This window comes from Fulmarus glacialis, unplaced genomic scaffold (assembly GCF_000690835.1).
Source record: "Fulmarus glacialis isolate BGI_N327 unplaced genomic scaffold, ASM69083v1 scaffold19023, whole genome shotgun sequence".
Taxonomy (NCBI): domain Eukaryota; kingdom Metazoa; phylum Chordata; class Aves; order Procellariiformes; family Procellariidae; genus Fulmarus; species Fulmarus glacialis.
Genome location: NW_009205069.1, coordinates 1 through 22,110, shown reverse-complemented (window position 1 = coordinate 22,110; position 22,110 = coordinate 1). Strand labels below are relative to the sequence as shown.

General features: G+C 38.1%; 1 protein-coding gene across 1 annotated transcript; it reads right to left on the bottom strand.

The window, feature by feature from the left end:
• Nucleotides 1–457: 457 nt before the first annotated feature.
• SUDS3 (suppressor of defective silencing 3 homolog (S. cerevisiae)) lies at nucleotides 458–20,334 on the bottom strand (the record flags this gene model as incomplete). Its single annotated transcript, XM_009575257.1, has 11 exons — nucleotides 458–808; nucleotides 4,205–4,289; nucleotides 8,466–8,571; nucleotides 9,299–9,320; nucleotides 10,251–10,312; nucleotides 12,280–12,375; nucleotides 15,680–15,836; nucleotides 16,412–16,431; nucleotides 18,748–18,819; nucleotides 19,208–19,263; nucleotides 20,265–20,334. Coding segments are annotated over 11 exons (845 nt in total), but the record flags the coding sequence as incomplete, so codon positions are not given.
• Between the last annotated feature and the right edge of the window lie 1,776 nt (nucleotides 20,335–22,110).

Here is a 22,110-nt window from a genome sequence, read left to right as displayed (position 1 = left end):
AACGACTTCAGCAAACAGATATACTCTTTGCTTGTTCATTGAAGGGTTTTTTAATGTGATGAGAAACGGAAGCTTCTGATTAACCACATGTGACTCTTAACTACATAAAAATCAACTGGATTTTCAGCAATTTCTAAGCTGTTCACACTTTCCTAAAAAAAGCCTCAGTGCTCAAGTCTTTAAACAGTTCATCCAATAAAGCTGATGTCATATACCAGGTACTACAGATGCATCTCAGCTGAAAGCTGGCAAGATTAATCTCCTTTTGCCCAACATCCCGAGCCTTGCAGGAAAACAAAACCAAAAAGAACAAATAACCTCAGGTCTTGACAAGCAAAGCTTCTTCCATTGGTATGATTCAAAACATAAATGTTACGTTATTTTCAACATACGAGTCCCATCTATGCACCATGAAACAATGATGAAAAAAAGTATGATGCAAAATCTTCTTAAATAGTCACCCAAAATATAAAGAAAGCATAGAGAAGCTTGATGCAAAATCCAGAAATAGTCCAGGGCAGTGCTTGGGTATCACTAAAGATTTAAGGACTACTGGGGATTATGTGGCCAGCCACAAACTGTCTCGTAAGAGGTCATGACAGTGTTCTCTGCTGCTAAGAGGAGTGAACAGACTGCCATTCCCCATTAGAGGTTTGTCTATCTGTTAAAAAAAAAAAAAACAACAAAACAACCAAGGAAGAGCATACAGTCACGCAGCTGATCGTCGACGAATCACAAAAACACCTCGCTGCAGCTGTCCCAGATAGATTCTCATCTTTGTGCTGTCACTGGTTTTCCTCACCCAGATCTGAATGAAAGAAAAAAAGAAAGGGGCAGGGAGATATATTGGGGAGAAAAAGGGAAAACCCACAGTAAGCAATACACAGACAAATAAGTCCAGGTATTCTTATTGCAAGATCTGAACATCTCTGTTACTCAGGGTGCACAGATGATTTAGCTTAAGCCCTTCTCCCTCCCCATATTAGGCATTTGCAACCTGAGTAGAAAATGAAATAAGGTTTCTAACTTTACCACCTTAACTTACTGCTCAGAACAGTCATCAAGAAAAATTACTCTTTCCAAGCATCATCAGGAAAGCAAGTTTCCTCCTGCTACAGTTCGCAACAGAACTCTGGCATTAAGCTTTACCTTATCAAGAGTAAGTCTCTCTAGATCCACAGATATAAAATTATCTATCCTGGGATTTGCCCAGACAAGTAACTATTAGTCAAATGAAAAGCTTATTCCGAGTTTGTTCAGTGAAGCATTTCTCACAATGTATTAAATAAATTGTAACTGAAGATAAAAGGGCCTCTTTTTTAAATACCTGCGTGGAAGAATTCACATAACTTGTTGATATACAGTATGTTTCAAAGGACAAATTGCTTCCATGGAGGCAGCCACTCAGAATTTTTAAAAAATAAAAATAACTTTCAAGAAGTTTAGATCCAAATACCTGTACTTTAAAAATCAAATCTGAGCAAAACTCCTCTGCATTTTATCATTCTAATGCATTTAAACATATTTAAATAAATGCGTGGAAAATAAGACTTATCCAGCTCTTAGTGCTAGAGTGTTTTAGGACACAATATTGCCTACTGCAAAAGACTATAAAGTCAGTGCTGGCATGCGATTTATCCAAAACTTCTTTTTTAGATACCATATTAGCTACAGGCCTAGCACAGTAGATTGATTTAACTCTATTATTTTAATTATAAATTGACTTTACTAGCAGAAGCCCTCAATATAAAATAAGTATAATATTTGCCTGCATTTGTACTTCAGTCATTTCTCTAGAGAAATTAGAATCCACCTTCATTGATAATCATCACTCCACTGCAACGTTTCCAAGAATTTGGTATATTTTACTAACCAAAAGGATTCTTAAATCTACAAATTCTGAGCAACTGTACAACAAACATGTACAGTTTTACGTTCCATCCCAATACGATGGAATGGTATATTTGTTTTGCTAAAGTTAACTGCTTTGTTAAGTTCCATTTGGAGGAAAATTAAAATTCAGTTTTAAGTGACCACAACAGTGAAATTACCTATTAACACTAAAATGGGCCACACAGCTCAGAAAAATAAAAGCATCAAGACATATTCTGAACTTAAAACTGATGTTTTAGACATACAATGTATTTTGCAATCAGAAGATAACATCTATTAATTCTAAAGAACTGAAGGAGATGGTGAATAGAAACAACCAAATCCATCTTTGAATTTCTTTTATTCCTAGACTGTAAAAGAAAAATACGCTTCCTCCATTTTTCAACTTCCAACAAGCCAAGACTGCTGAATAAACTCATGGGAATAAAAACTTTCTTGCACGTACCAAAGGGTTTATTATTGTCAAAAGGCAAATGATTGAATTGGTTTCATGCACTTGGCCAATGATTTCCACCAACACAGTATTTGATTCACAGTTTCCAAGGAAATCACATTGGAAGTAATACAAATATATTCTGTTTAGGTCTAAACACATCACCAAGTTCTAAAGAATTTGGGCCTGGGAAGATATTTTTCGTTTGTTTTTTAAGGGCGATGATCATAGGTCAGACTCTGTGTTGGAGAGGCCCATTGCCAATTACAAAATTCAAATCCAGTTTAAGAAAACTGATTTAGACCTTCATATGATCAAAGATGCCTCTGATACACTGTTAACTACTTCCTTTCCCCAGCCACAAGGTGGCAACTGTATGCCATAATATCTCTGACGTTTCTTAGTTAAGTCTTTTCACTTTGAGCATTAATGGAAATGCTGATGGGGAGACACTCTACAAGTATTTTTGGTAAAGTTCCTTTGAATAACTTTACTCCCTTTAGAAATGCTATCAACTTTTGACTCCAGTCTACAATTAGGGACCTCAAATCTCGGTCTGCCTTCTAGCTTCTAAATTCAAGCAGGACCCAATAAGATCATAGTTTGGCAACCATGCTTTTGAATGTGTGATGAAATCCAAGGTGTGCACATTGCACTCCTAAGAGAACACCGTCTCATTTCAGTGTTAAGTATTTATCTCCCCTGGCTTTATATTGTTGCAAGGAACCATCACAGGGCAAACAACTGCCATGCTTCCTCCCCAGCCTCTCAAAAAACCTCCACAAAACTAAACCAAAACTTATTGTCTCACTTTGAAGTGGAATTCATGCAATTATAATGGATTGCATTTCCTTCAGGTTTTGGGTAAGATGCTCCCCAAAAGATTGAGTTTTAATGTTTTAAGTTAACAGTAATAACTTTAATCAAATTAGCAGTACTATATTTTTAACGCATCTGTTAGCACACTACTACTACTTTATCTAAATAACCAACCGTTGAGGGTAACAACTGTTATTGCAAGGAGAACAGTTGTGATACAAAGCATATCCCATATGCAACTCATTTTGTTGAAAATAAAATATTTTCCCTTAGCTGCCAAAACAAATTAAAGTTACTTTATTGGCTGATTGAAGAGAATTGCGTTCAAGTCTATCATTTCTTTCCCTGAAGTGTCTGGAATCTGCAAGTGAAGAATAAACTGCTCCCTTTGCCCAACTGATGCACTGCTCAAGCACTAAGCTTATTTTGCAGCAAGATTCACGTCAATCTTGGGCACGCACCCCTCTTCACCTGCTTCTCTAAGCCTTAATCATTAGCCACAAGAAATTGTCTCAGACAAATGACTCACCTGCCCTATCTCCCAAGTAGGTGATGAATGCTGCCAGCTTACTTCACAACACACGTACTCAGGTTAGCAGGAAGAATTTTCTCCCCTTATAACAGATAAATTTGGTGACAAAAATTTTTCCTCATCTTCTTCTGGATTCCCAATGGGATTTTTTTTTTTTTTTTAAATTTTGCATTAATAATAACTGTATGTATGTTCTTGAAATAATGGAAATGGAACTTATTAATTTAGTGCTAATGAGATGCAACATGTCAGTTCTCCCCATTTTTCCTGCCTGCCAAACCACTACTTGCAAAATGTAGGATCATTCTTTAGAAACACAGCAAGTCTCTTCCCATCTCAGATCTCTCTCAAGAAGAGATCTCTCAACTCAGTTTTATCTTGGATTCAGCTTCTTTAAACACCAGACAACTACATCTTTTCTGATAGTAATATTGATTTTCTCTTAGTCCTTACTAGACAGCTATCTACCTGCCTACACTGACCCACAGCTTTCCCCACTCCCATGAAAAACAAAAGCAGCCCGCTACCTCGTTGGCACCCACAGAACTGATCACACAGCTGATCTTAGTGTTCTCTTTAGACTCCAGGTAAATAGCCTGGCTCTTGTGGTACCTGCAAAAATAAAAATAAAAACAAAAAACCAAAAAACACATGAAACCATTAGCTGTCCAAAGACTGAGAAAAGAAACAGTAGTAAGATTGATAAAGCTAGAATTCTACAAACATTTGGATAGAGAAACGTGAAGTCTGTCTTTCTTTCCACACCACTTTCCCCATCTTCACCAACATAGCGCGTGGTCTGATTCTACACACACACACTTCGCATTCAAATGATGCTTCAGAATGCATGGAACACTCTCAATTCACATTCAATTTTGTACGCAGATTACCGAAAACAGTTTTCACATCTGAAAGAGGGAGGAGCACAGTACCAAGCCACAAGATAGGAGAACACTGATTGACCATAAGCCCATGTTTCATGAGTTAATCAAACTAGCCTTTCACATTTCAGACACAGGATGGATTTTAGAAGGCAAATATTATGCCTGATAAAATGTGACAGAGCGAATCACAGATACTAAAAAGTTACTCACATTCCCCAATACAAAATTACTAGTGCAACAACAACAAAGTGAATTGTACTCAATCAGTGCAGTCTATATATTGTTTAAACAGAGACCTCAAATTTCTAATACTGTCTTATTTTGTGAAAATATCCAAACTGGTAAGTGATGGGTAACCGACTCTTAAGAAGCTGTATATACCTGCCACAAGGAGGCCATGTCTAAGCATATCAATTTTTTTCCCCCTTTTAGATCATATTTTAGTCATGCTATATATTTTTCTTAGTGCATTTTGTATAAAACAAAGTAAAAACTTCAAAATTCATAACTCTGAATTGCTTGATTTCATGGTCTTGCCTTCTTCGCAGACCATGTTTCTGGTAAGTGCTGCAAAAACAGTGTGCTAGACAGAACTCCCTAGTTTCTGTTTATTCTGCCTGGGAGAGTTCTGTAGGCAGAACTAATTATTCTGAAACAGATTATTTGTAAGTAAATAATCTTAATCAAGAGAGCACCAAAATGCTTTATAGTTATAAAAGCATAACTGTATTTCCACCTTTACCCTAATCATGATGTGCTTCATATTTAACTGGGCAATCCAAGTTGCAGAATCACTGCACAGAGATTCCCTCAGCAGCTACTCAATATGCAACTCCCTGCAGTCTGATTGGCTGACAGCCATTTGTCAAAATGCATGGATTTACATAATCTTTACAGCTATTTCTACAATAACCATACTGTAAATATGGAAGTCTTCCAATAGTTTATTCCATAATCTTTTCCTACTGGCTCATTACTCAGAATTTTCACACTGCTTGCCAGTAACAAGAATGATAGTGTCAGCTTTCAGCCTTCCAAACATATTCATTACCAATGGGCTGGGTGAGGTAATTAAAAAAAACCACCTCAAATTCTGCAACCTTTAGACACTTGTGCGCTACCATTATTCTTTCTCCCTCATTTGAACAGAAAGGATGTCAGTGGGTTCCAGGGCGATGTAATAGCAGCAATGATCTGAGCCCAAAAACTCAGTTTACTGAGCTCAGATGATTGTTAATGGATATAAAGGAACAGTATAAGCTACTACAAACCAGACCTCACTAAGATAAGACATAAAAATTTCAGTCCAGCAGTGTCCTACCATGCCATACTATCAGTGCTTAAGCAAGGAGAATTGATGATCTTGACAGAACAGTGCACAAGCTTCCGAGTGCAGAAGATACCACTGCAAATGACAGCTCTCAAGTGGTATCTGTGCCTGTACAGATAATGAAATAATTTTCCACTCAAAGCTGTTGCTTCCAGTTTTTGATTATAAGTGAATTCCAAAGCTAATGACACACATGAAGCTGGCTTCAGCCCCTGGATTTCACATCACAAGTTACCATCCATCAGTAAATCCGTTAACTGTGCACAGAAAAGGTGAGGTAACAGGTTAGTTCAGCACTTTTTCGTTGAAGAGTTGTCTCAACTCTCTCATGCTTCAGGCACGCAGAGAGACAGGTCAACTGAAGGCACAACAGCCTGGTACATCTCAATTACATGTTCATGTCCCAGCCTTTTGCCGAGTTTATATACCCACAGGGGAATAGAGGGGTAGAACTGAGGAAAATACTTCAGATGAAAAATGCAATGGAATTTAAGTTGGCTTTCAAGAGAAGAAAAGTGCCAAACAACTCTTGCTTTTGCAGTAGGTAAAATACACCACAATACTGACAAGTGAGGCAAGCAGAAATAATTCCACTTTCTGCTACAAAATATTTTGCTGAAAGGTCAAGATTTTCAACTGCATCTCCATCAGAAGATTGAAAGAAATCACTCTGCGTTATTGTATGCAGACAAAGCTAAAAGCAAAAACATGGTTGTTTCACAGTGAACTGTATTTTAGGATCTGACAGGGGGCATGGAGCAAATTGACTGAGGATAAAAAACTAAAGTCTAATTCCACATCCAGCTGAAACTCCCTATACAAAGTCTCCACTTTGGAGATATGTTTGTGAAATGTCTCTGCAAGACCTTAGGAAGTCCATTACTAGCCTTAAACATTCACTACATTGAGATAATAGTCCTTCGTGGCTGCTGTCAGGAAACAGAGAAAGGAGTCACTCCTGAGCTGTCACTTTTATTATTTCTGGTGTGTGCCAGCAGCTACGGCCTTAATACACCTTAGAAAAAATTAGCCTCCCACTATCAAGAGTTACTTCATTATTTTAAAATACCAGCTACTTTGCACAAGTACTATTACTATCAATCAAAAAATGTAAGCAGGATTATTACAGCCAAAAAATGTAAAATACTTATCTTAAAACAGCATAAGAACAAGGAAGACAGGGAAGGCAACAGCTGGAATTTCTGACAGTGAGACCCCCGTGACAATTGAATTCAGCAAGATGAAAATATCTGTTAGTGTTTTATGTCCCAACTAGATACCTTTCAGAGAGAGCTGGTGCTTTTGAGAGATTCACCTGGGCTCACTGAAGCTCTCCCAGGTTTAAATTTGGTAGGAGATCGGGAGTTTTACTGACAGATTACTCCAGATTCCATCCTTCCTTTTTTTTTTTCCTTTACTTATGCAACACTTTACAGTACTCCACATGCTTAAAAATTCTGAAGAACAGGTTATTCATCCAAATATATCCTAGAGGATAGTCACTTTACACAAAAAAAATTATGAAAGCAAAAAAAGAACATAATGAATTTGTGAAGTGACAAGTAGCCTGTTCAGTTCGTGTCTGCTTTACGTTTCACGGAAGTTTAAGCTCCAGGCAGCAGCTTTTATCAGAGTTGTATACATTGAACCCTCGATGAAACTTCGTTGTCAGAAGACTAGCAGAAGGAAAAACTGACCAACTGTGCAAGATGGCTGCTGTGTAGAAAACAAGCTTCACACCTATCATTTCCCATGATAAAATTACAACCTCGTCACTTGTTATTTTGAGCCACCAGAACACCAAAGTAGGCTACAAATAACGATACGACTTGCAAATTGCTTTCTGCTCAAGGAGTACTAGATTGCCCCCTTGATTATTCCGTTTTGCATGTCTCATGGGTTAAGTGTAAGACCTACTAAGATTTCTCTGCAAAATTTAATATTTTCCTTGTGTTTTGTGAGGCTTGCACAGCTACATGCCCATAAAACTTAACAGAGCTAAATCCAATCAGCAATTCTGAAGTTGCTTCTCCCATGCGGGGTTGGTCTTTAAAGGTTATTTGGATTTATTAGAAACATTTTTCACTCTGCTCATCTGGTGCACAGCATTTCTTCCACCACCTTGTGGAACGATGGGCTAGTGTTCTACAAAACTAAACACCAGGATTGTGAATACTGCCGACACCACTGTACCTGCACTCACAGAGTATCTGTATCCTAGCTGACTGGCTTCACAGCTACATCACACCGCGTCTGCTGGTGGCTCTCTTACTTAACATTAGGTTTGACAGAAATGTTTCCCAAGTGTCAGCGCTACTGACTCCATGGAAAAGATTTAAGTCTCCTTTTATTCAAGGCAGTAGTTACTCCTGAAAGTCTATGTGGTCTAAACACTCTATTACCACATCTGATTTACCAAAGTCGCAATGATTAGCCGTTGAAGGAAGTGGCTAACCTCTGCCCAAAAACATTTTGTCCTCAAATTCTTTTATGAAAGCCTTTTCTCTCTGCATTCTTTGTCTCCTCACGACACAAGGCTCAGACTGATTAGAACAGAAATTTACCAGGACTTACCATCTCTTATCATAGTAGAGTTTTCCATCTTCTATCCGGGCTTCAAACCGCTGTGCCGGAGACTCTGCTGGTGTAGCTGGGAGGTGTTCGGGAGAGGAGGGAGAGGCTGAGAACAGGAGAGAGACTGTGTTTAAGCCCAGCGTGTGTCTACCACACCGTAGCACATCTAACTGCAGAATTGCAATTAATAAGGTCATATTAAGCAGAAATAACAAGCACAGAAAGCTACAAACTCAGGTTTCCATCAGAAAAATATTCTCTATTGGGACGAATAATTCAACCTCTGCCTTGAGTATATAAATTGTAGTATTCACTGAAATATAACATTTACCTGAAAAAATGTTGATAGGTAGGTGATAGACAATATGTCTTTGATTTTCTCTTAATTCTAGTCTATAGTAATTAAATAGGGTCAGAATTATTTAGGCAAGTCTTGAAATAAAGTGTACAAACACATCTAGAGAGCTGAGGGCATAAAACCGTAAGTTCTCAATCCCTCCATCTACCTGACAAGCAGACAAGCTGCCCAGATGCATCTGAATATAATAGTAAAATCTCTTTACACAGTTAGATTGTCCCGTGCCCAAATGTTTCAGCCACCAAAGATGCATACGCCTCCCTTCCCATCCCTGGCAAACTTCAGAACAGACAAAGAGACTCCACACAGCACCCATTTGCCATAGCAGCTACACAGAAAACAGCAATTACACAGTCAAAACAATTACACGGTCAAATTACACAGTCAGCAATTGTACAGTTAAAAAGTCTACAATAGAATTCTCTCTTCAAAACAAAAAAACTGTGAACAAGTTCCAATGCAACTGTTAACTCACCTGGTCTCTTGGGTGATTTAAGCTATGTGGAAAGAGAGCAAAGAAGCATTAGAGATATGACATGAGCCACAGAAGTCTGCTGTAGTAATTTCAGACAGTCTTACTTTCCGTACTCTAAATGGTTCTTTTTTTAAATGTACCGTTAAGTGGCATAACACATAACCAGAACAGCATGCTATAAACAGCCAAAGGTGTAGATAATCAGTGTCATGATACAAAAGGTCTACAAACTGAACTTCAGAGCATTCAGATAATCCACTAAAACAAGTCAAAACCAAACCCATCTAACACACTGTATTTTTGAACATGATCCAACGTTTCTCAGGGTACATGAAATACAGGAGAGAAATCATTAGAGACACCTCAACAGCTGGCACAAAAAACATGCTCCGCTACCATCCTCAAAAGCCTTAATAAGCAGCCTCTATGGTAAGAAATTACATAAACCTTAGGGGTGTTTAGCATGAAAACAATAGCTTAACCAAATCTAGAAAAACTGTAAACATACACAGTGCACCCTATCCAGCTTGCTGAAGTATCACAACACTGGGGAGATAAAAAATAAAAACAAAAAAAAACCCCCTAAAAACCACCACCCCACACTAAGGCCTAAAACAGAGGCAGCCTGTGATCTCGCAGAAAGACGTGTTAACATCTGTTCAGCCGTGCGGAGGAAGAAAGAAACTCCTTAAGACAGCTCATCACTTGGTTCAGACAAAAGGTAACATTTTTAGATGACAGTTATTTTAATTAGGTTAATTAAACGTATTAAAATAAAAGAGAGGAGATACCATCTTGCTAAATCTTTTATTGTGTTACTTCAGAAAGCCTACTGGGATGAAATAGTCCCACATCTCAAAAAGGAACATAAAACAGGGCTCTGTTCTCTTCAGGGGAAAGCATTAGCTTTCTCTTTAAAACAAAGAAATACAAATCAAGCAATAATCCCTACCTTATTCAGTGTTCTCAGGTCCTCCATTATTTGCTCATCAGTCAACAAATAATTTAGCTGAGGTATTCAGAATTAAGGTTCCCATAAGCTCTTGACAATCAAGGCTAAAAATTAAAGGTCAATGACATTTCACTTGACTAAATGTAAGCCAAAAGGTTTCTGTAAAGTTGCACAAGATTTTAATAAATGTCATACTTGAGCTTTTTTTGTCATATGAATTAATACAAGTCCATCTCCACAGAGTCTCATATTTAGCAGCACATAGATTGCAAAATCATTTTAACTTATTCAGACATAACCATCAATGAAAAACCTTTAGTGCATTGACATTTACTTCACGGGGGCATCAAGCACTAGCATTTTCAGTATTTTTCATCTTGCATTTCTGTAGAGAACAACCTGGGAGCTGAAACACAACAGACTCGCTTCAGATTTTGTATACAATGAAGCCAAATCCCACCCAAATCTAGGAAAAGAAACTCATTATTTTGCAACTCAGTAAGAAGGAATAGAGAGATAGGGAGAAGAGGGGAAAGCCCCACAAAAAACAACTCAAAAAAGAACCAGAAAATAAAGCCAGAGGCACAAAACACATCCTTGTGTGGATGAAGATAAATAAGAGCCTACCATTCACCTGAAAACAAAAACAATAACTTCTGTGTTCTGAGATTGTGTATTTTAGCCTTATCAGAGCTCTGCTGTCATTTTGCGTAGTTTCACAATTGCATCTTCCTTTTCTATTGCTCCTCTGTCATTTCCACACAAGAAACCCCTAAGTACACAGCAAGAAAACAATATCCAAAGCAGTAGACCCTCCCCCCAGCTTTAATGACAGTGTTTCTTCAAAACAGCTGTTAAGTCAAAAGCATCCAAAGTATTAAACTAAAATTAACAACTGCTAGGCTGCATTTTAAGGATTTTGGTTCTGATGGACTTTAATCCTCTCCCCAGTGAGGAAAGGTAGACAGTTTCATACTGTGGCTGCTGTATCATGCTCAATTAGTAGGTCATGTTCACTATGAAACTCATCTATTTTGGATGAGATAGGGGCACTAATAAATAGATTTTTTTTTCCCCCGAAAGAGTGAACAGAATCTCCAACCAGAAAGAGGTTAATTAAAACTGGAGATGCTTGTGATCATCCCGCATGAACTCTAGAAGTTCAAGGTTTGATATTGCGTTCAGAAAATGTGAGTCACTCAGAAGTCGTAAGATAAGGTTTTTTAATCTGATTTAAGCCATACAAGTTTGGAATCTAATAATAAGCCTCTGCAAAGCAAATATCATTGCCTTCCTTTCCAAGTGAATTTAATATACAAATAGAAAAAGTGCCTATCATCACAGAGGAGCTAAAAACGTATTTCCAGAAGCCAAGGCACATTTTAATTTTAATAAACATGCAACAAGGCAGAAGAGAAGGATTACATATACATGTTTTTCTCTCTCTTGTGATATATAAAAACAAGGCAGATTTTAATCTCTTTTTTTTTATTCAAAGAACAAATCTAGCATTCCTTGCTTTTGCTATGCAACTCTCTGGATTAGAGATCTGAAGCCTTTATCGGAAATGGAAAAACTAGTTTGATATGACACATATGATCTTTCTGGCAAATGTTTTGTCACATCTTGAAATGAGAAAAGCTTTGGCTCATGTAAAAAGCCATTTACTATCTATGGAATCAATTACCTCAGCATTTATATGTAATGTTCTTTTGAAGTTTTTTCTTTGTGAAAAAAATTGCCTGAAGAATTCAAACCATTCTCACTGACAAAAAAAAAAAAAAAAAATCAAGTAAGTTATCTCACAACACTGTGAAGTTTAAGTTAGGATACCAAGGGATCTCCAAAGACTGGTTGTGTTACATTAGTTTATCACACATTATACATGACAAATTGTACTTCAGTATTTCCTAGATTAAAATCTGATCCTAGCACCTCATTTCATTTTCCTTCCTGCACAAAACAACAGATGCAGGTAGCACGCTGGCCTCAAATACAATAGCCCTCCAATTCCTCTGTAAAAGGATATCAGGGGCAGGTTTCCTCCTCTTGTCTGGGATAGGAACTGGATCATTTGGTCGTCGCCTCAGTTTCCTTGTCATAATAGGCTTCACTTCCATTGAATCTGTAGAGTAATGAAGATAGAGCGCTGATAAGACCAGAGGGAAATGAGTAAGAAGCAGCAGTTTTCTACACAGGGCACAAGGAAAATAATCTTTCATACAGAAAATTGGATTTTTTTTGTGATAGCTTCCTGCATCCAAGCTGGAACTGCTGACAGTGAATACAAGTTTCTCTTTCATACCAGGTCACTGTTCAGTAACAGCGTTGTGATGCCATGGTTACAGCTTTCGTTGGCTGGAAGTGGCACAGTTGGTTTGGGGGCATTTTACAGCTCCTTCAGGCATAGATAACAAGTGCAATGATGCTACAAGGATTCAGAGCAAATTTCTTTAATGCTAATGCTATCTGCTTTTGCACAGATCATTTAAAAGGCAAAGTTCACGGAGTTCTTCGCTAACAAAACTTGGATAGTTAATAGCATGTAAAACATCAGCTACAAATCAATTGCTTTCTTTTTCTTCAAGCTGGAAAAATAGCTTTGTCAAAGGACTACAGATAATTACTGCATGCAAGACTGATACAAGTCTGCTGGAGCAATTTTAAACACAAATAATATTTAAATTCAGATTATCTAAAAATGTTTCAAATTATCATTAATGAAATGAACCTAATTAAGAACATGGAGAGCAGCAGTTGACAGGAAATAAATTGTAGTATAGACACTGGGGAAAAAGAAAAAAATCTGTTTAAAATTGAAACACTAGTCTCATCACCAAGTAATTATCTGAAATTACAGTTTGTCCAAATGTCTACAGATAGTCTTAACTGAACTACTCAAACTGTCACAAATCATTCCTTAATTTATGAAGGTATCTTGAATTGGCAGCCAAGAGACCATACCTTAAATGCTAAACACATCATCTCATCGCCCCTTCTATGTGTTGAGAATTATTCGCCCATCTTTAAGTACACCTGAATCACATCCTAGGTAGCACTTAAGTCTATAAAGCCTCTTTGGCTCCCTCTAGATGCTCAAACCTCAAGCAGCTATGCGTGTTCAAAACACACCAAATTACTTTACTCCTTATCTCAAGGGTGAACAAGGATGACCATGCTGCACATCAAGGGAACAAATATTATGATAAAAGCTGTTTAAAAAAAAAAAAAAAAAAAAAAAAAAAAGAAGTGCCACCCACTGAATGTATGCCAAAAGAAACCTTATCTCTAGAATTCAAAGCTGAATTTGAAAAACACTGAACATTAATAGCCCTGCAGACACTAAAAACGTAACTTACTGTGTTGAACATAAGCCATTCTTCTCATTTGTTAAGACTGATTTGCAAGAGCCTCAGAAAAGGGGTTTGAAGCACTTACTCAAGGCGATACGCAGCCAAGGCGGGAAGGCTTTTTCTCCTTTTTAAAAATTAAGTTTCAAATGAGTTGTCACAGAGTTATCTATATTGCTTAAAATGTGAATAAGGCAGAGAGATCAATTTTCTTCTCTCTTTATCTTAGCATCCTGTATCTTAAAATTCTGAAAAGTCAGCTGAAAGTCAGAAAAAAACCCAGAGTTTGAGAGTCTTGCATTTACTGTTAAACATTTGAAGAACTTGAAGATTCTCGAGAGATTCATGAAAACTTTATAAAGGAAGTTGAAGAGCTGCTAAAGCACCAACAGATTCAACCTGAAACAGTCTTGCATGAGGCTTTATAGTTAAGAATCACACTACACAATGCTCCAGAACAGGAGACAACTATTGCAACCTAATGAAACTGCAACAACACTCACAAGATGAGCCTATGCATCAGGTTGCTAACTTGCATCCTTGTATACACTGAACTTCCACAGGTTGTAAAAACCATCAAGTCCACATCAGTTCCACTATTCTTATTTCTTAGCCTCCAGCGCATGTTCTCCACAAAATCTGTTACTTCTAAAGAAATCACATTGCATTTCTGCTAGTCTGGAAGGAAGGAGATAAGGGAGGGCTAACACACACAGAATGGATCTCTTCTCCACACTTAAATGCCTTTTCCTAGAGTTATATTTGATGGAACAGCTCATCTCTTCAGGACACCCAACAATGGGGGGACACATTTCCCTGAAGTGGATTAATCTGGTCCCCAAATCAGACTACTAAATACTTCTTTTTACCCCTCCCCACTCTTCCTTTAACTAGGCAAATCCAAATCCTGATGTTAACAGCTGTCCCACGGATAGAGAAATTGGATTCCTTCAGACTGCTAGAACATTGGTATGCAGATTTCCAAAGGTAAGATCTAGTCGGATCCTGATCTACTAATGAAAATCTGCTTACAAGTATCCCAACTTAGTAGTGAACAGACACAGGCAAAGGATAACAATAGGAAAGTTAAGGCTAAGGCACAGTTTGTAAGATCAGACTAGACTTCATAATTTAAAAAAAAAAAACCAAACAAAAAAAAACAGAGATCAGGAAAACAGCATAGCTCAAGCTGTTTTCCAGACCAAATTAGCCCTAACAGTTTGTACAAAGCCAAGAGCACTCTTGAATATGTCCAAACAGGTTTTAATTCTTGCTTCCGAAAACTAACTAAATTATTAGCTTATATAACTTCTGTAGATACCACGCAAGAAAGATATAAAAGGTCTAACGCATGGACAGACCTCAGCAACACAACCAACATTATCTGTCCATGAAGTGAGGACAGATAAGCGAGTGCTCTTAAAAAGAGAATCAAATCAGACTTCTGGTTCAGTATCACAGCAACACAATTTGAGGAGGAGGCTAATTACCCCTTTACTTAGCTCCACTGTGTCAATTACTGCAAAGAGCATTGCCAAGGCACCAAGGGTACCAACTGGTCTCATGAAAGAAATCTGTCCATTTAATGTCCATTTCCCAAAGTCTGGACACAAACGTAGCTCACAAATCTATTTTTCTGGCTTAATTAGCATATTTCAACCTTTACTGTTTGCCTTTCTTCAACTTCTTGACCACCTATTACTGGAGAAAAGGAGGACACAGTTTACAACCTGGCACCGCCGGTTAGGTCAATATTGTGGCATAACTCCATAGTTTTATTGCGAGATCACAGGAACTAAAGAAGCCCCTTTCCCTGCATTTAAGAAAGCCTATCGACTCCGCTGCTTCACGCCACTATTTTGATTCAACTGTTAGTAATTCAGGTCACTGAATCTTATTATGAACTGCTTTCTCCTTTAAAAGACCACCAATTTGTGTTCTATATCTGTTGGCATTTGGAAAGCTTTAAAGCCTTCACACTAGTTGTCTGTATAAACCAGCATTGCTACCTTTATATCTTTTTTTCTAAGCAGTAGCGGACTGGATAAGAGAAATGACAGATGCCTATCTTGTTTTTACCTCCTGTTAATTCCATGGTTAGCTTTTCATTCTCAATCATCTTCTTTTTCTCTTCCAACTCTGCAATCAAATTTTCCTTAAGCTCAATTTTCTTATCTTCAAACTCCTTCGCTGCTGCTTTCTTTTCCTTGACGTAATTTTTTTCCACCTGATCTGTCTAATGCAAAGCAAAAGAACAAAAAGGTTAACTAAGGAACCAGTGACTCAAGTTAATGATATCACAACAGCTTCTCTCAACTGCTGTATTGATTAGCTTTTCTGTTCAAAACTGTAGCCAGTTCTAAAGATTATCAACATTCATAATCAACAGAAAACCATCTAAAAATGACTAAGTAAGCAGTACTATATTGGCAAAAGAATTCATTATTTTTAAAAAACATTTTAATGTTGCATACCAGACCAAGTGTCTAGCATAAAGCTCTTCAGATTTATTAACAGCACGACCATTTACTACCTTAAACAAGCTTTTTAAACAAGCCAAATGCACAGCCAGTATACAGCAGCCCAAGAGCAAATACTTCTTTTAATTCTATTTTAATGACAAAGTCCAGAAATTACTTGAAGTAATACCAGCAGTAGGCTGTACTACATCAAGTGTAATAATGCTAGCTAGAGGAAGAAAATTTCTTTAAGCCTTCTGGGAAAACAAGCACAAGTACTAATTGATGAAACAGGAGGTTTAAATCTCTTCCATCTAGTTAATATATATTTTGATAAATTAAGAGTACTTACTTCCAGCTGGAGGAACAGTTCTGAAAGAGAAGACAGACTTAATTTATTATCTTCAAAGATGCACAAAATGACTTCCCTAACATTTTAAGTCATTGAATATCGCAGCCAAGAGGGGCAGTGAACTAAATAGTGTATGTACTCATCCAAACTCTACTCTCACATCGCAGTTTTATGCTGAAAATATAGTAACTAGGAAAAAATTCCACAAAAATATATTGTTAATTGAAGTTTTCTACAGATTGTCAAGCAGATTTGCAAAGCTTACAAAGCAGTACTCCATACTATTCAGTTCAGCCACTGTTCCCAGCAGTACTAAGCATGTAGTCCATCTTTCTTCCAGTTTAGTTACAATCAACTAATACCAGATATAAACTTCCCAGATAGAAGCTTAAAACATGTATCTGAATGTATGGCTGGCAAAAATTCACAGTTTAAGCCATCTTCATGAATTTCAGCAATGACTGGTTCAGAAATAATTCTGCATGTGTTAGCAGATTCATCTACTCAACTCACACGTGTCTCACTTCAGGCTGTTTATGCCTGAGAAAACAAGCAAGGAAATTGTTATGTATCACTGAAGGTTAAGTTCTAACACATGACAATGATTAGTTCAAGTCAGACCTATGGATCAGGAGAATGAATTTCTGGGTGTGAAATAGTCCTGCTATTGACGTTTGTGCAATTCCCAACAACTTGAAATTAAGCAGGATGGGAACCTTCTTGTGTTTCCTGGAGGACATAATGCCCAAAACAAAGTTTCTACTCAAGGTAGTGGCAAGAGAAGCCAACTAAGGCACCTGATCAGTCCTCAACTCACCATAAGTCACCAGCGTATTAAGCTTTGGCAATACTTGAAATAGCAAAAACTTCTGTAAAGATCACAGGCTTCAAATACGTTTCAGAGAAGACTGTAGTAGCAACACTGTACTACTGTGCCTTTTTTTTTTAAAAAATAATTTAAAAAACCAACAAAATAGAAACCAAAGATGGTAACGGCCCAATAAAACTCAAATGTTTTGTTTGCAAAGGGCTCTACCAATTGAGCATGGAAGCAGTATTATGGAGGTAATCAAATACAGGTCGATCTAAACTGTGAATTCTCAAACCCCAAAACCTCAACATGGGAAGGATAAACAAAAAAGACCATTCCTCCTGTAGTACTAGGCAGTTGGATTTTTTTTATTATAAAATTGAAAGTTATCACCATCTGCCCTCCTGTGGAAGAAATATGTTGCTGCAGCACTGGTCTTTGCCAGCCAGAAATACAAGTTTGCAGTTAGTCTTAATTTTATCAAAACAACCCAATATTACTAGAATGCAGCTCTAGTGTTCATGAAATTCTGTCTCAGAAGACAGATTCCTGCTAACAAGAAGTAGTTCAATTCACTTACATTCCTCAAGCAAATCCTTTACCATCCCAAGCACTTTATGAAAGATACACTTTATACTACTCAAAGGTTGGAGTACGTTAGTCATCATACAACTGCCACTGCCTGTCATATTTCCCAGAGTAACGGCCCAGGCGTTACAGGATTCATCCAACTTTTCTAAAGGAAGAACAGCTACATTTCCTATTTCCACGTAATAGCTTCTATAAAAAGCCCTGCTTCAGTATCCAAGATAAGAACCTACTGGAAAGAGAACAAACAAGAAAGAGGGAGGGCAGGCAAACAGATCTGATTTCCAAGCCATTTCTCCACAGTAACACAATAAAGGCTACCCAGAAGGGCTGAGAGCTAGGCACTTTAAAAATTAACTTGGGCTTCCGCTCCTGAAACAGAGCGCCAGAACACAAAGTACGGGCAGCCCATCCAGTGTCATATATACTATACAGAATAACAGTTTCAGCAGCAAACCCTCTGTATCAATTGTTCCAGGGCACAAAACGGATCTTTGGGAAAGCACGTAGTCCTAACTTTCCATTCCTGCAAACCAAAACAAACAGCGCACCTGAAGGTTTCAGGTAAGTTGCACAAAAGAACAAGCCGAAGTGGGAGACTGTAGGCTAGGCACGGTGCCAGATAAAAATGAAACAATTTTTTTACTTGCGCTTTTGCACACAAATGAAGACTGAAATTGTTTATTGGTGCTTAGTAAACAGTCAGCAAACAATGCTGATGATGGAAAAAAAAAATCTAAAAAAATCAAGATAGATCCCATCATGCTTCATGCACTCTCAAAAAAAACTATGCTCTACCCTCAGAAGCAGAAGGACCCTTTGCTCCAGCAAGTTCCTTTTCTTTAAAGGACAGAATTACCTTTTTTTTTTTTTCAGATGTTATAAAAAAACGTTAATTTAAGTTGTATGCAGCATCTTAGAAAGAAATTCAGCTTACCTGCATTTCGTATCCTTTCTTTGTACTGCTGGTCCAATTTTTTCATTCTTTTCTGATATTCCTGAAGAGTACCTAGTTGAAAAAAAATGTGGATTCCCACTTTATTTTTTCCAAGTATTAAATTTTCTCAAGGAGCCATACACCACTTGAAACACAAATACTAGTATCTGAAATCAGAAAACTACAGTTCTAGCTTGCTTATTTTGATAAGCATGTTCCCCATTTTTTCAGAAAGCCGACTACTCCTTTTAATAAATGCTTTAGGACACAGAGGTTTAACTACAAGTGTTTAGAGGGAAAAAGGATGGGAAGTGGCTGACATTTTTCACTAAGCAGCATGACTGGGAGCCACATTCAGTGAAGGATGCTGCTTACATCTTCCAAAACCCTCATCCTCCTATGACCTTTAAAAAGTGCTGAAAATTGTTTAGGAAGAAAAGCTATCCCCTTCAAAGCTTACCTTCCTGCAATTGTTGTAATTGCCTCTTCAGAGATGCCAGTTTGTCCTGATACATCCTGCAAAGATAGAGAGCATGCAACTTTACTTCGAAAAAAACCATACACCATTTATTTCACCATCTGTTTAGGTAGGTTACAATGTATTTACATGGAATTAAAAGCTTTTCAGAAGAACTTCAGGAAACAAACAAACAGCAACTACAAGAATATTATTCAAATGAAAAGTTATCATTCCATCTAAAAACCCTGCCACGCCATTGGTTTTACAATGCACCCAAACCATTGTTTTGGGAATAGTTCAGGATAATATAGGGTGGTGTTTTTTTTTTTTTAAAAATGTCGGAATCTAAAATGACGTTTAGATCTACAGACACCAGAAACTTTACAACAGAATCATTCTGCCACTTTGTCAAGTCTTAATATTTGTGTATTAGTTCCCTACTTATAAAACAGAAGGCTTTTCCTCACGTAGATCTTGACATTACAAAAACCCCCAGAGTCTATTCCTGGTGCTGTTGCAAACTTGCGTTTCCTTTCTCACATATCTGTGGTTTAACAAGTGTTCCCGACCTGTATAAAACCATGTCTCTGCCAGTAAGCAAGTACACAAAATACTGCAAATACACCGAAACATCAAGGGAAACTATTTCAGTCTCCAAAAAGCCTGTCTTCTTGGACAGGACTAGTATTCTACTGTTTAAGAGGTTTTAACAGGCATCTTGCTTTTTGCTTGGCTTATATAGAGTAGATGCTTTATTTTATTTGAAGGATCTGTCTGCAGTGGGATTCATTTGCAGCAAAACTCAGCTGCTCCCAGAAACTCCTCGTACCTATTTCTTTGTTCAAAGCAGTAGCAGTGCTTAGTTTCTTCAATACATATAGAACAGAGAAAGTGACTGAGGAGAGAAGAAATACAAGTATATGGACTCATTGGCTATTACATTGGGCTAGGCACCTAAAAACCCCAATCTTGGCCCAAAACATCGCAAAGTTTTATGCAAAAAAAACACCAAATAAACAGAACATTATCTTACTTTTGATTAGAATGGGTTACTTACTGCTCTTTCATTTCTACAAAGTCCTCCTCCTCGTGTTTTGCCAGATCAGTTTCACTGGCATCCTCAGTGTCTAAATGAGGTAAAGAATGACTTGTTAAAACTAAAGAAGTATTTCAAAAAAACACAAAGTAGTAAATTATTTAAAAACAAAGAAATAAACAAACAAAAAATCCCCAAACCTTAGGCAATTTAACCTCAAATACACAACCTGATAGGCCTCTGGAGAGATCAATTCAGAAGTGAAATGAACCGTCTCATCTCTTTCCTGCAACTGCAAGTTAACCTGTGTAAATCCTCTGGTAGTTTTGCCACGAAGCTTACATCAAGTCTAAACAACTTCAACTTCAGCTGCTCTGGTAAATTCTTCCCAGTTTAAGACAACAGGTTGTATATTAATGCTCATATATACAAAGCTGAGAGAGAAACAGTCTAAAGACTCTGAAAAACATTTCACAGACTTCTTCCTATAGTTTCACCCATGACATAATATACTGTACGGAAGACAACGACTGCAACAGCTGTAACTGATTCTGCATCTTGACCTGAAACACTCCAAAATGAAAATACTATGACTAAATGCTGTTAGGGTTGACCACAAAGGTCTCACTAAAGATAACGACGTTACTTGCCGTGATCTGAGCTTGACTTCTCAGCTACACGTTGCACAGAAGTACTTCAACACTTACACATAACAAAGACCAGCACTACCATAAAGATAGCCCCAGTTTTATGAATAGATAATATAAACTACAAACAAATTAAACCAGTATGGGACTGCTAGTTTTCTGCTATGCCTTTTCAGGCTTCTGTTCATAAGACACGGACAGCCAAGAATTAATCATCTTTCCTCCCCAAGGACAGGTCAGTGCCTCCAGGCTGGAGTTGTGCTAGGCAGGGTACGACTGTAAAGCCTGAACTACAGCTACATTCCCTACATATGGACGGGGGCACCAGTCCCTTAAATCAAACCTTTCTCAGATTTTTCTTAAACTATGAACAAACGCTTTAAGCTTACAGGTATTATGATAAAATCCAACACACCAAAAATAAAAAAAAAGTTTTAACTGAAGGAAAAATACTTAGATGTCTAGGTCACCATAAAAGACTTCCACACTCGGTTTACTTGTGTGCAGCCACAGAGAACCCCACACTGACCAGTACGCTGTCAGCCTCTGTAAGGATCTACAGGTTTGGCTCTGGCACCTCATTCATGAACGTTACCAGACGTGATGGAGGACTCTGGCTGACAGAGCAACCAGCACTGTCAAAGGGTCATTCTTCATCTCCCTTGCATGCTATTTTATGGATCCTACACTCCAGCATACTCTGGGGTTTACTTCCATCTCCTCTTCTCCACTGCTTTCCTGGTCCTTCTGCAAAACCTCTCTTTCCTCTAAATCCTCCTGCACCCCCTTACTTCTGTCCACACTTTCTTCTACCTTAACTGCCTGCTTCCCCCTCGCCCCTTCACACCACGGAAATAGAACCAAGTTCCACACACCAGGTTTCTCCACTGCTTTTACCCTGTTGTCCCATACACTCAGTCCCACCTCCTCAGTGCTCTCCCCTTCCCCCCCCGCCTCTTCTTCACCTGGGAAACCACTTCAGTTCCACCTCTCCATCGGCTTCGCTTTTCTGCTCTTCCACAGGGAACCCCAGCAATCTAACAGGCCCATGTTTCCTTCACGTCTTCTTGCTGCTCCAAACCACTTCTCCACCAAACCCGACCCAAGCCCTTCCTACCCAACACTCTCCTCCACCTCCCCAGCCCCCTGTCCGGAGCAGTCCCCTTCTTCATCCCCCCATCCCAATGAGACACCCCCCCGCCCCGTGAGCCCCAGGCTTC